Source organism: Lathamus discolor, chromosome 4, assembly GCF_037157495.1.
Source record: "Lathamus discolor isolate bLatDis1 chromosome 4, bLatDis1.hap1, whole genome shotgun sequence".
NCBI lineage: Eukaryota > Metazoa > Chordata > Aves > Psittaciformes > Psittacidae > Lathamus > Lathamus discolor.
In genome coordinates this window covers 101,982,345-101,997,462 of record NC_088887.1, presented here as the reverse complement: position 1 = coordinate 101,997,462, position 15,118 = coordinate 101,982,345, and the positions used below count along the sequence as shown (strand labels likewise).

The 15,118-nt window shown below is 37.3% G+C and overlaps 1 protein-coding gene across 1 annotated transcript; it reads left to right on the top strand.

The window, feature by feature from the left end:
* The first annotated feature begins 207 nt into the window (after nt 1-207).
* On the top strand, nt 208-10,911 carry UFM1 (ubiquitin fold modifier 1). Its single transcript, XM_065678349.1, has 6 exons — nt 208-285; nt 371-427; nt 808-865; nt 5,555-5,594; nt 5,979-6,011; nt 9,537-10,911. Coding segments are annotated over exons 1-6 (258 nt in total). The 5' UTR covers nt 208-283; the 3' UTR covers nt 9,605-10,911.
* The last annotated feature ends 4,207 nt before the right edge of the window (nt 10,912-15,118 follow it).

The following is a 15,118-nucleotide window of genomic DNA, read 5'->3' as shown; positions in this document are numbered from 1 at the left end:
TCCTCCCTCGACTGCAGGACAGCCATTGTCACTGCCTTGTTAGAAATCCTCAAAGCTGTTCCCCGGTGCTCCTCGCACACCCCTCAGCCTCTCCCCTCCCCGCGGCGGTGGGGCGTCGAGACACAACATCGCCGCTCCCTCCCTAATAGGGGTCGGCGGGGCAGGTTTATTTTCCTTTGAATTCAGGCGGCGCTGCGGGCAGCTCAGGAGGTGGAAGGGACAGCGAAGGCCCTCTCAGGCGGCAGTTGACGTGTCGGTGGGGAGCAGCGGCGGTGCGAGCATTATGTGAGTGGTTTGGCGCCTGCTGCCCTTTTTGCTCCTTGCCTGCTCTCCCCGCCCTGACCCGGTACTGTCTCCTCACTCTTCCTAGGTCGAAAGTTACCTTTAAAGTGACGCTAACCTCGGACCCGCGGCTGCCGTACAAAGTGTGAGTGGTGCGGCGGGCCGCGGTCAGGCCGGTGCTGCGGCCCTGCTGCGAGAGGCGGGGTGGCCGTGGAAGCCGGCGGCAGCGCACACAGGCGCTCCTGGGCCGTATCGTTCGCTGGTCACTCTGCCAGGGCTTTTACACAAGAGGAAAAGACGTTTTACTTCCTCCGTGTGAGCCGAGACGTGGTTTGTCGTAGTTAACTCACCTGCTGGGGCTGGTTTGCTTTGGTCTGCTGCTACAGATGTCTTTTTAGGCTTTGATCTAGGCCTTAAATAGTAAATGCACACCTTTGGTAAGGGTATTGTCGCTGCTTAAAGTGAAATGAAGTTGCTTTTTAGTTTGTCTCAGCAGTCACACGTTTACTTACGTTGTAATTTTAGGTTAAGTGTGCCGGAAAGTACACCTTTCACAGCTGTCTTGAAGTTTGCGGCAGAAGAAGTAAGTAGACAGTGATGATGATTTTTTTAACCTTTTGAACATTCCTGAAAGCAAAAGCTTTTTTATTGTAAAATAAAATGGTTAATTCAGCACAAAGAATACTCTTGTTGGGTATGTACAGACACAGGCTTTACTTGTGTCAGTGGTAGCCTGTCTGAGCTTTCAGAAGTTAGTAAGCAATTCTTGCGCAATTTACACTTCAACAGCACGTATTGACATGCTTGCTGTTTTCTGCAGTTAAACAATTTTATTTCAGTAACATAAAACGTTGTGACCTGAACATAATTAAAAAACACTACTATTGAATATTTAATATTTTAAATTGCTTATGTAGAATATACAGAAAATTCTTTAGGATCATTCAAGAAATTCTTAAACTCTTCTTGCATTCAGTTCCAGTAATCTCTAATTTTGGAAGACATACAGGTTTTGATTATAGAAGGTATTGACAGTAGTCATATTGCCTAGATTAAAGGAACAGGCAGCAGTGACTAAGATGAGGATAGTGTGGTGTTTTATTTCTGTGTTTGATCTGTTACATAGAAACCAAAACTAATAGGTGCCTAAATTGGCCTATGTAATGTATTTGAAGAGATGCATCCTGTTTGTTTCAGATTAAATGTACAGGTATTAAGATATGTTCATCTGTGTGTAAACAGTAAACTAAAAGGCTCAAAAGCATGATGACTTTTTTTTTGGGGGGGGGGTGGAATTTGTTCAAGCATTAGAATTGTAATAGAATAAATAATTAGAGAGGATAATAGACTCCATGTCTTGATTGTCCTTATGTTGTTGGTGTTACACCAGCATGTGACAGAAGTTCTAATGGGAAACACGGCTTGTGGGAGGATTTTGTGGATTGTTTTGTGACTAATTGAACAGAACAATAAAAAGAATAATGAATGCTGTTAAAGATAGTTACTGATTTAATTTGAGTTTTTTTTCACAGTTATTTTTAATCTGAACTAATGCAGCTGTGCCCACACAACCCATATATAGAGACCTAGTATGAGGGACCAGGGAAGATTGAAGCAGGACTGAGTAGCTGAAGATACCAAGACTGAGGGGCCACTTTTGGTGGGAGGGTTGCCATCAAACTTGGTATCTTCACCTACTCATGGAACCACAGTGAGTTCAAGTACTATAGTGGTTCCGCAAGTTATAGGGTCCTCTGTGAAATTAATTTAGAGAACTAATTACTTAAATGTTCACATTTAGCAAACCATTATTTTAGTTGATGTATTTTGAGTATTTATTATCATTAAACATGAAGAGGTCTTGGGAAGTCTCAGTCATTTATAGCAGTGTCAGCCCTTCTCAGTAGATGCATTTGGCAGTGCTAATTTGGATGATGCAAATTTAGCTCTTTTCTTAGTTTTTGTTTTCTGTTTTTCTTACAGACTATATATAAAAATGTAAATGATATATAGAGTACTGGAAACACTGCTGTCTTCAGTTTTTCTCTATTTATGGTTCTTTCCACAACTGTCACAGTTTATTGTGACAGTGCTAATGTTCTCATTTACAATGCGTGGTATCTTACAAAGTTTTTTCCTTCATCTGTTAGAGCCACTTTGTACATATCTCAGGTATGCATTTGCCTGATACTTATAAAAAAACTCTCTTAAATTCGTGGAATCATTACTAAAATAGTAATCTGTTTCCATTTACAAAGTTGTTTATTCTTTTATAAGCATGTTTTTTTTTTAACTATTCTGTTATTTTAATGTTACTCTTGATAGATTGTTACTAAAATACTATGGTTTAATGTACTTACCTGCTATTCATTGTGGAAGAAGGAGATGAGCTTGTTACTGTAGAGGATTTTTTGTCATCGTTATAAGAAGTGAGAAAGCAGTATAATTGCTGGCATATGATTGTCACCTTTTCCTTATAGTTTGGCTGTAGATATCGACAAATGTATTTCCTAGCATTGGAGAAAATAAGTTGTGTGACAGCCTCAGTTATCAATTTATAAGGTTTTTAAAGCAAACAGTCTCTTTAAAGGGTGAGTTTGGGGCTGGAATTTGATTTCAAAGTAAGCCAGGTATTACCTTCTGAATACAGAACTTTGCTGCTTGAGTATGCATTTGACTTTGTATCTGAAAAAGCTTGTATGTTTTCAGCATGGAAAACATACACTTAGAAACCACAGGAAGGATTTTTGATTTAAGTAATGAACCATATCGCACCAAATTATGTGTAATTATTTCCAGTTGTAATTTGCCTTTCTGTATTATATTTGTGATGATTTTTAAGTGCTGACTGTATAGCTGACAGCTATTGCTGTTTGGCCCAGTGTTTTGGGCTAAGGTAATAAAATGTTTTATCCTATCCTAACACAATACAGTACGAAGCAATAAAATAATCTTAACTAGTGCTTCACAAACCGGTTGCCACACAGTTCTCATGCATACTTGGTATATCACCATCAGGTAGATTCTGCTACTGAGAAGCAAAATGACACAAAATTAGTAGATGTCCGTTCTCTTGTGAATGATTCATTGCGTTGTTGTGTCTAACAAGAGACACGGAATCAGGAGAGGCACTTAACATTCTAGAAGTTACCTGTTTGGGTTTTATCAGGTGACTTGGGATGAAAGATTGATGGTGTCACTTACTTGCAGTGGAAATCTGCTTGTTGAAAAATAACTTAAACGTGTATTTTGTGCTGCTTCAGGGTTTTTTGTGGTTTAGTCCTTTACTTTTTGATTTGGAGATGGACTTATTCCAGGAGGCTGTACTTAATATGCTTGACATTAATGCCTCTGTTTGAACCTTATAAATTAATTTTTTCCTGTTTTGTAAAAAACAATCGACCAACCAAAACCGTAAACAAACAAAACTGCAAACCCAGTTTTGTATGTTAAAACTGTTTGTTAAACTGTGAAAAGATTTCTCTAAAGAGTGCTAAGTCAAGATCCCCAGAGTCAGGGAAGTGAGGGCTTGTCTTCTTCAGCATATTATACATATACATTAACTCTTACAAGATGACATACTATTTTTTACATTCTTACTGTTCAGTACATATTTCCTATTTTATTAACTTCATTATTCAAATTTTTCTCTGAAGACAAACTGTTAATTTCCTCGTGATCTTTCTACAATGATGCAGATATCTAACTTATATTTTGCAGAAACTACTGCTTTCATGTCACCCCTACAAGATGAGAAGGTGACATGATTTACCCGCTATGGATAAAAAGCTAGAAGAAAATAAGTTAAAATCTGCTAATTTTGTGTCTGGAGATGAAAAAGACTTTTTTTTCTGTATATTAATAACTAAATACTATATTCAGGCATGGTTTCTGTAAGCTTTAGCTGTTGCTGTCAGTAGATGGTGTTTCTGCAAATCAAACCTGGAAATCTGAAGTTGAGCGATCAGAAAATAGGGAAAGCAGAACTAGTGAATGCTGTTGAAAGAATGCTGCTGAAAGGCACTGCTGGGCTGAAGTGACTTGTTTGAGGCAGATGGAAAAGCTCTGGAGTTCTTCCATGGAAATACTCATTGTTAGCAATCATAGTTAGCTTACCATTTTTTTGCACACTGTAGAGAAAGAGAAGTGCTTTGTGAGGTGATTTCACTGATGCTTGCTCATCTGCTGTACTGTGAGGATTCTGAGGCACTGGAGCAGGCTGCCAAGGAAGCTGTGAATGTTCCATCCCTGTCAGTGTTCAAGGTCAGGCTGGACAGGGCCTTGAGCAACCCAGTCTAGTAGGGAGGTGTCCCTGCATGTGTTAGTGAGGACTAGATAATCTTAAGGTCCTTTCTAGCCCAAACCCTTTCTATGATTCTGTGGTTGCTGAGACACCAGTCTTTTACCTTAGGAGTTGTTCACTGTGCCAAGTAAAGGAAGCACGAGGAACAACCTTTGGTCCTTAAACCAAGTAGCACTGATTGACTTGTACCCACCCAACCCCTTCTGTCCTGTGTGATCCAGCCACATTACATTACCTAGTGCAGGATTTTTCTCTGGCCCTGACTGGTCCCTCTAAGAAATAATTATTTTTGGCTTCCCCATCTCAGTTCAGACCTTTTGAGATAATTTGAAGCCTGTATGTGATGCTACCCTACCTGAGTAGGGCTTTTCATGTTCTAAACTTGACCACATATGATGTGCATGGAGGTGAGGTGCTGTGGAGGTGTGAGAAATCTGAGGAGGAAGACAGATCTTATGCAGTGCTGTCAGTGCTTCCTTTGTAAGCAAATCCTGAAATGAACTCTGATGTTGCGGTAGTGCAGTTGGAGAGCTCCCAGTGCAGCCAGAGAGAAAGCTAAGAAATAGCTCAAGATTAACCAAAATTAGCTCAAGCTAATTCTATTCTGATTCCTGTTAGGCGTTTGTTTTGAAGTTCATTTCCATACGTGCTTTAGGTATTCCTTTATTTAGTATAATAAGAACTAATTTCTTGACTTGGTGGATGCTTGACTTTTATATTGTATCCAATGACTAGTACCAGTTGGATTTAATTAGGTGGTTAATACTGCAAATTTCACATTCTGTATGGAGATGTCTAATCATCTTTGACTTTAAACCTTTATTTTGCTTTATCTGTAAATCTAAGGGAAATATTTCCTCATAACTTTGTTGTACCTGAACCAGCTAAAAATTAGTTGATTTGAATATTCCTTATATATTTTCTTTAACTATGTTTCATGTAATTTTGTCCTACTCTTACTTCCTTTAGTTCAAAGTTCCTGCAGCAACAAGTGCCATTATAACAAATGGTAAGAATATAGCTTTTATGTATATTTTTTTAATTTTATTTTATTTTTTTACTTTTTTGTAATAGTTTTTTTGTAGTTTCATTTAAGGGGTATTGATGAAAGAAGTGTCTTTTCTTTCACAACCTCTACAGACTGCAAATTGAATTTAATAATATTACAGCATTATTAAAATTGCTTATGCATGGTATAAAGGTATTAAACCACTAATGTAATTAATTTGGTTTTGTCCAAATACATATGCTGAGGATTTCTTGTTAGCTTGTGTGATAAGACTATTTCTGGTTATAGGAAATAGCTGCATGAAGACCTGATGTAATATCTTGTTGGTATATTATATTTTTTGAGCTCTAAGTTTAATCATAATATGTTGCTTTCATCTTCTAGATGGCATAGGAATAAACCCAGCACAGACAGCAGGTAAGTTATTTATTTATGAAACCTAGTATTAAAAAGCTCAGTTATATTTCTTTTAAACTAATGCATAGCACTTGGGGTTGATTTATATTTTAAGTTTTGATTGCTTAAATGGGAGAAGCAGTACTCAGTAGTTGGAAACTACAGTCAGTGTAGTATGTAAAAGGTAAAACCCACAGAGCTATTCTTCATCATTTGTTTATTTAGTTCTGTAAAAAAAATAGGTACTTCTGATCTTCAGAGCTTAGCTATTTATTGTGCAGTTAAAAAGAGCAATACTGTATTACATGCTACTGAAATAAAACTAATAGCTGTATTATTTTTCCCCGTGATACCTAGTTGAGTAGTGTTCGCTATTTTAGCAGCACTTCTCATGAGGTATGTTTAATAAGAAATACTTGCGTTTAGAGCAGGAACTCTAGGTGCTTTGGAAAGCATGTTCTCAAGAAGAGAGGATCTTCTTGGCAATAGCCCTCTTGGTGTCTCAGCAAGGGATTCCATGCAAGAAACCTCTGATTTCAGCTGTGGAGGCTTCCTGTGAGAGTTTCTCTGTCACAGAAAAGTGTAAACTTTTTTCCCCATTACTTCCTGAAATACGTGGAAACATAGTCCAGATGTTGAATTGTACTAATAATGGTCTGTTGTCTGAAAGCAGGCTTCTTTGGACTTGTTGAAAAAGCTATACTTTTAAATTAATTTGGAAATTATTACAATAATCTCAACCCATTTGAGACAATGTTAACAGTGGAGTGGAATACCTTTGAAGGGAAGAAATGTTCATAACTTTTTACTAAGAAACAATAATAATGGCTTTGGTGCTTGTGGAACCCAGTTGCTGGAGACATGCTGCTTCTCTGGGGTTTTTTGCATGAAAACTCTACAGCATCTCAGAAAGTAAGGTATTTTCAGCATATTTAGCTATGTAAGTCAAATAGTATAAAGTAAATCCTTGCAGAGCACATAAAAGTATCTGGTGGTTAGAAGAGCAGTTACTTGATTTTAGTTTGGGGAACTTCTTAGAATTGTGAAAGAAACCATTTAAGTGTTGTGACCCATTTCTGGGGTCTGTGATTGCATCCACAGCATTTGAAAATGAAGATCAAGTAAGTGTTTGGCTTTCTGCTCCACTGGAGGTTTCTGTCCTTTCTGGACTTGCCTTAGGACTCCTGGATTATGGTTTGACAGGTATACTGCCTCAGGCAAACACCTCAGCTGATGCTGTCCTTGTCATGATCTGATGACCAAATATATTAAAAACAGATAAAGTAATAATTTAGTTTCGCTACTAGATCGTCACCCACATGTAAAGACAATTTTTCACGTGCCCACTCGAGTACTTGGCAAAATAGGTCAAGTCAATTGCTTAAGGTATACTTCCACTGTTTCTCTGTCTCAAAAGTATACTTTCATATCATATTACATAGTTCAAATTAGTTGTAGCTTAATACTGCAAAGTACATGTATTTAGGACTACTTGACTCCTGGATGAAAACATCCATATGGCAGTTCATCATGCTTGCAGGTGTGTATATTGCATTCAGATCTCCAGTGGATATGCTTTATCTCTCCTAAGTTCTTGTAAATGTTGAGGAATTATTCAGTAGAATTGTAAGACAGCATCTCATAATCAAGAATCAGGTAAATGAAAAACATTTAGATTCAAAACTTTTTTGTTACAGTTGTGATCTTATCTGCAGATATAAGATTAGGTAAATGGATTGCACATGGATTTTTTTTAAACATAGAAGGTGCCATTGCCCTGACAGGGCTGTGTGATGTTGCTCTTACACAGGAAAACAGCAACAAAAACCAAAAAAGTCCCAAACAACCCACAAAACACACACACTCCTGTGAAAAACAAACAAGCAAACCAAACCAACCAACCAACCCCCCCACCCCGCAACAACGTACAGCAAACCCAAGACCCAGCTGAAAATCCCTCTTCAGTTTACAAGTAGACACATATAATTTAAATATATCCTTTTGTTCAGTCTTATTAATTGATACCTCAGAAACTTGGTACTGTAAAATGTACCTTTATTTTTTTTTCCCTATATTAAAGTTTCTGAAGATTGAACAGTTGCTTTAGTCTTCATAAACTTCCCAAAATAAGATGATCTAGGAATAAAATTTTAGCAATCCTTGGGGATTTCAGATATTTTTTACTGTTCAACTATTTCTACACCTTTCTGAATAAAAGTACTCCTCAGGTATGATTTTCATTCTCCCTATATGAGTCTGTGGAGCAGGTGAAATGAAAGCTGAAAAAACTAGGCTTAGCACTTAATTCCTGTGCCGATTTCAGTTTTAAATCCTGTATTCTTCAGGGAATAGTGTTTCATAACTTTAATAAAACCACTGTGATATTAATGATGGAAATGGTCTGAGAGGTGGAATGAGCTGTTGTCTGCATGAGATGCAGCTGTGGTCTGCTTTCAAGTGTTAGTTTTATGATGGCTGTTGCAATACAGATACTTCTATATTAGTAAGCTTAGTTCTTTGGTTTGCTGGTGTGACAGATTCATGTACAGTGGGTTTTAGAGATCCCCTCAGTTTGTGGTCTTGACAGATCTCTAAAACCAGAATGTCTTCTGATAACACATTCTTTTGAACTGATTTTGTAACATTTGTTATGTTGAATAAGTAGAATAGTTTTTATCCTGATCCACATGCCAGAAAAGTGAAGTTTGAAAAAAGGTAGCTTTGTTGCAGTACAGTAATAACTTGAGCAAATGTTCAACATCTGTTTTAAGAGAGCACTCTACGTCCCTGACATGGGGCGCTTGAAGCGAAATACAGTTATTGTGCTTTTACAAGTTAACACAAAGATGAGTAAGAATAAGTACATATTATTAAAACCTGATATTGTAGAATTACATATCATGTTTTGTGCAGTAGCAGTATGACTTAAAAAAAAAGTAAGTTCCATACAGCAATTAAATAATGCATCGCTTTTAGCAACGTGGTTTCATTTTCAAATGTTACATTTAATAGAAGAAAATAGCAACCTAAATGACAATCCTGAACACATGCAAAAAATATCCTAGACGTTTAAGTATTAGAAACATCTAAGTTTCATACTATGTCCTCTTGAAAAGACTATCATGACTAGGACTATACAGTAATAAATATAAAGTTTAAGGTGGTTTTATGCTAAAATGAGACTGACTTATTCTTCTATGTGTGGATAAGTAAAATATTTCTTGGTGTTAAAATTATTATGGCATATAAGTGAAATTACACATTCAAGTATGCAACGGCAACGTTTGAAAGGCTATAGCTTTCAAGTCCTAGTAGATGACTTTGGGACTGGTACTTTTACTCCAGAAAGCTCTTATTTTTATATAAGAGGGATAAGATGAAGTTCCATGGGAACATAAAAACCTGTATTTCTGGTATATTAGAGGAATTACTGCAAAGATGTTAAACACAGACCTAACATTATTATCCTTTAAATGTGTATGCTTGTTTAGGTAACATTTTATTCTGTTGGTTGGTAACCCATTCTGTTTTGTTTTATTTGTTTAGGAAATGTATTTCTAAAGCATGGTTCAGATCTACGGATTATTCCCAGAGATCGAGTGGGGAGTTCTTAACATCTCCTGAAAGCTTTGGAATAAGTGACATTGCCATGCAGCGAAGGTCTATTTATTTTGGAACTCCAAAATGCAACTAATGAATTGGCCTTTTATAAAGCTAGTAAAAATGACTCCCCAGGATTTGATTCTTTTTTATTTTTTTTTTAAACAGAGATAAGGTTTCATTTTCTTATTAAAATATATTGACTCATGCACTGATTCTTCCTGGACTAGTTGAAAAATGGGATGATTGCATGTTACGTTCCTGAAAGCAAGATGGATTTCTTTATAGGTGTTACTGACACCACAAGGGTAAACACACAGTCACAATCAATAGATACTTAAAATATTGGATAGTGTTGAGCCTACTTTGTGGAAGAGGGAACTGAGTTATGATTTCGTTACAAAGAGATTGTTCCTACTGAGTGCTAAAACTTTCGTATTTCCCCCTTTTTTTCCCCCTAAACTTACTTTCCACATTTTCAAGAACATTTTTCTCATGGTTCAAGAATTAAGCTCAAATAGAAAAGAAATTTCAGGGGTTCATTACTCAAGTAAGTAAATAACTGCCAGATGTTCCAAAATCATTGTAAAATTTAGTTGCTGCTGATACTTAAGATGAAGGAGAAAACAGGTTTTTCTGTGTTATAACTTCATTTGATATATTGTAGAGTTAAATGTAATTTCAGAGAATTTATGAGACCTGGTCTCACAGGAAGTGCCATCAGCTGAGGATTGCAGCATAATTTGAGAATGTGTAGGAACTGGTCAAATATGTCATTCCTTTTTCAGTAAACTGATACTGGTTCTTTTAAAATGTCTGGTTTTATTGTTGCGTGTTACATGGGAAACAGTGTAGAATTCACTGAAATGTCTGTGTTCAGATTATGTGTTTCTTGTTTATAAATTGCCAGGGGTAAGCTATCAGTCGTGTAATTCAATTAGAGGAGATGTTGCTTTCCTTGAACTCATAATCTACTTTGTGATTAATATATTTGGCAGAATCTTACAATATTGCCTTTTTTCCTGTCCTACTGGGTTTAACAGAAAGAACAGTGGGCAATGTAGTGCTTGGTTAAATAAGTATTGTCACAAATACAGCTGTTCTGTGCAATAATCATGCTCTAGAAAGATGTTCAGATAATGTGTCAGGTAGTACAGAAGTACAAAATGCCCTTCTAAATGGCTGTAAATGGAGTATATAGAGGAAGACTCTTCTGAAAGTGATATATGACTATAAACATTTTCCAGCTCTTAAGATGAATTGTAAAATTCTGGATTTTTCTTTATTTTAATAAACAATTATATGAAAAAAAAACCCCAAATGCCAACTTTGTTCTCTCTCATATTCTTAATTAATAATAATAATAATTAAAAACTCTGCCCTTTAACCTTCTGACCAACATGCTGTGAGATCCGTTTCAAGCCAGAAGATTCTCATTTTGCAGAATTCTACAGAACACTGCCCTTGAGGGGCAGAAGGCATAGTTTCTATTAATCTAGTGCTGTGATATAATTAGAGTGAGTCAAATTAATTGCTTGTAAATTTTGTCTGCATATCTCTTCACTGAATGCATGAAAAACCATCTGATACTGGAATATAACAAACACAGACTTTTTCTTTTGTGCTTTTTTTTTTCTTTGTCCAAAGGTGCGGTTTCTTTCAAAAGACCATCGTGGTTAAATGCATTTTGGAACTTAAGGTGCTCTGATGCTTATGTAAAAGAGAGTTATGTAAAACTAATTTCAGGTGGTGGCTAACGTTTCTTACACTGTTACTTAGGTAATAAGGGCATAAAATGTTTTGACATAGTGCACTGCAAATAGCGTATGTAGCATGCAAAGGATTTGTTTATTTGGAACAGTAAGTGGTGCTTGTAGTGAACAGAGAAAGAGCTACAACTTTGTCACCATGTGGTCTAAAATCTGAACATAACTTTTCTGTTTTGTAAAGAGGCTTAATTTCAGTGGTACAATGTTCTTAGCAGATGTTTGCAAGTTGATTTGACATTTGCAAGCTCATTTTGTTAAGATATGTTTGACATGGTTGTATGGGAGAAAAAAAAAAGTTTAGAACTAACCTTCTTAGGGCTTTGGAGTTGTCACCAGATGGTGAAAAGTGCTGTACTGGCTTGTCTAACAAAACTTCAAAGTGTACTTCACAAGCCGACTCTACCTGGAGTTTATCTTGTCTTTGGCTGTGGTTATAATTTGACTGGTGTTAAATTAAAGGCTTCTTTTGTTTGTGATTAACTTTATCAAACCTTTGCTGAAGTCAATTTAAATGGTCTTTTTTCTGTATTTTACATTTGCAAAAGGATGGCGGGTTTAATTACAAAGATATCCTGTGAACTAATTTTGGGAGAAACATAAAATGCTAATGTTCCACCAAAACTTTTAAAAACCTGCAATAATTCTTTTGGTTTATACAAGATTACAGAAGTCTTATTTTTCTCAAATCAATTATTTGTTAGAATTCAGAGATACCATGGAAATTTTTCAGCGATGGGAGTACATTGATCTGATGAAGTACGAAAGAACTGGAGGAGTTAGGAAATGGTTCTGCTAATAATTCTGTCAGTAGTACGGCTTTTTTGCTTGTGCTCCCAAGTCACAAAATCCAACTTTGTTCTGTGAGAACGTTTTCCTCTCATTTCTATGAAATAATAAGCATAAAAATGGTTGACAGTAGGACTCAAAAATTTTTCTTCTTCATGGTTTAGTTAATGGTGAAAACCCAGCTCCCGCTGCTGCTCCAGTGATACAGTGAGCAGCTGGATCAAGAGAGGATCTGTGGCAGTATGACTGCAGTGTTAGTGGATTCGGAAGGTGCTGGGGTTGCAGCAGTCCTTTGTATGGCAGCATGTGGGTGGCCATCAAACTGAGCACTTTAATGGGGCAGTGAAAAAAACAATCCTGCAGTCATCCTAGCAGCACTGTGTTTCAGTGATTCTGGCAGGAGCTGTAAGCTCCAGCTGTGTAAAATTCAGTCCTTGTGCAATACATAATGTTCAGATTTAAATACAGTATACCTGACTGTACATCTCAGTAGTGAGTTTCAGCTACTGTTCCTACTGATGGCAGGTGAATACTGGGGAGTATTCACAAAGGCTAGTAAGGTCTTCTGGTAGCTAATCTCTGCAAATGATTTTTGAAGTTAACGGAAGTGGGAGTCCTCCAGAGAGAGATTCAGAGTAGCTAAATGAATCTTCAGTTCTGAATCATCCTCTGCAGGAGCCTGTCTTTACTGCATAGAGAAAGCCACTGAGGCATTAGCCTGCAAGGGCTAATGTTAACCTTTGTGAATACCTTCCCTAACAGGCACTTCCCCCTGTCATCAATATTACATGCTATAGTACTGTACTACCTACATGCTGTTGTTTGTTCTTAATGTTTAGCTCATGGTACGAAGCTGCCAAGGACTTGTTAAAAACCCAGATTACAAGAACTTGTTTGCGTGAAAACAGACCGGCTTTTGAATGTAATATAATTAGTTAAATGCTCTGGGTTTTTTTTGGGTTTGGGTTTTTTTTTTTTTTTGTTTTTTGTTTTTTCTTTTTACAGCAGCCTTGGTGGGAGTGTGGGGAAGGTTTATTGTTCTTTACAGAAAGCTTTGTCAGGTTAAAATCAGTTCTGTCTACAAACAAAGAATAAAATGTGTGTATCAATAAGGAAAACAAAGATTCTTCTTCACTTTCTCAGAGTATAGAATTGATCCCTTTTTCTCCCTGTAGGGGTTAAATGCTCCTGGAAATCAGGATTTAAGGAGTTTGGAATGCATTCAAATAGCCACTAATAGAAGGACCAGGTGCAGGTGTTCCTGTTTATTACTATGAAGAAAATCCTGAGGCTGAGGGGGAACTGTTGAGGTCTTTCACTGATGAGAAATACCAGGTGGTGTGTGTAAGAATGGTACCAACCTCAGAGGCTTTTGATCATTTCAATGGAGAAGATCACTCTGATTTTGAACAATAGATAAAGTTTGTCTTACAGTTAAGTCCTATTTATAGGCCTTGAAAGTAGTCTTTGTGGTGTGAGTGAGAAAATGGCTATCCACAATCCCTTTCACTGCTTGTGAAATTTGACAAGAAATAAGAAATAGTAGCTGTGGTCTAATCTTTGCTATCACAAACATCTTAGAAATTCAACTACAGAACTCTGGGCTATTGATAAGACAGTAAATGTGAGGGAAATGTACCTCTAAAGCACATCATCCACATCTAGTGAACATTCTTGCTATGGATGATCAGAAATAGCTCAGTATTAATAATTGATTCATGCTCCTAATGCTTTATAAACATCGGCATTACTTTGAACCACTTTTCATGTCCGTTTTCTCTAAAGCAGTTTGTAATACTTCGGATTGTGTGCTAGCTTTGCCAGAGTGCTGTTTGTTTTTACTGTGGGCCAAACTTACTGCTATGACTTTTGCAGAGTATAGAAATAGAAATGCTTATTCTGCACCAAGTTTGGTTTATGGAGACCTTAAATATATGTGTATGTATGTTACCTGTGCAGTGCTTTTACACTTTCTAGAGGAAGCAGGACCTTGATACCTTCACTAGTTAATGAGAATTAAGAGCTGCAGTGGAGTATGGAGTGGTGAGTTGTGGCTAAATTTCAGTAATAATGCCAAATTCCTTTAAAGATAGAGAAACTATAAAACTATACGGAGTCTTTGTGATTCAATCTGGACAATAACATTGTCCCACTTCTTTTTCGAGGCAGAGAGAAAGTCAAGGCTAATCTTAAAGGCCCTGTCATGTATCCCTGTTATACAAGTTATTTTGGAAATGTTTTCCTGAAGGGACTTCTCACAAGGTAAAAGTGGTATGATCAGACTCAGAATATCCACAAGCACTGCGCTGACCAACTTTTTCTCCTGAAAAAAGAATCACAGAGTGGTTTAGGTTGCAAGGGACCTGAAAGATGTAGTTCCAACCCCTCTGCCACGGGCAGGGACACCTTGCACTGGACCAGGTTGCTCAAACACCTGTCCAGCCTGCCTTGAACACTTCCAGGGATGGGGTATCCACAACTTGTTGGGCAGCCTGTTCCTCTGCATCACCTCATAGTGAAGAATTCCTTAATGTCTAATCTAAATCTACCTTCTTTCAGTTTAAAGCCATTATCCCTTGTCCTGTCCCTACATGCCCTTGTAGAGTCCCTTTCCAGTTTTCTTGTAGGCCTCCTTTAGGTGCTGGAAGGCTGCTCTAATGTGTCCCTTGAGCCTTCTCCAGGTTTCAGCCATTATATCCGTTGTTCATGAGTGCTGCTTTAAAAGATTTAGATTTGTTTCCAGGTATTTGTCGTGGGTTTACCAGGAGCCGTTTTGCTCCTTCTTAGTAACTGGTGCAAGCTCTGTGTTTTGACTTCCAGCCTGGGCAGAGAGCTGACAACACCGATTGTTTTTAATTGTTGTTAAGTAATGTTTATTCTGGCCAAGGACTTTGTGAGTCTCATGCTCTGCTGGGGACGAGGGGAGGCTGGGAGGAAGCAGAGACAGGACACCTGACCCAAACTAGCCAAAGA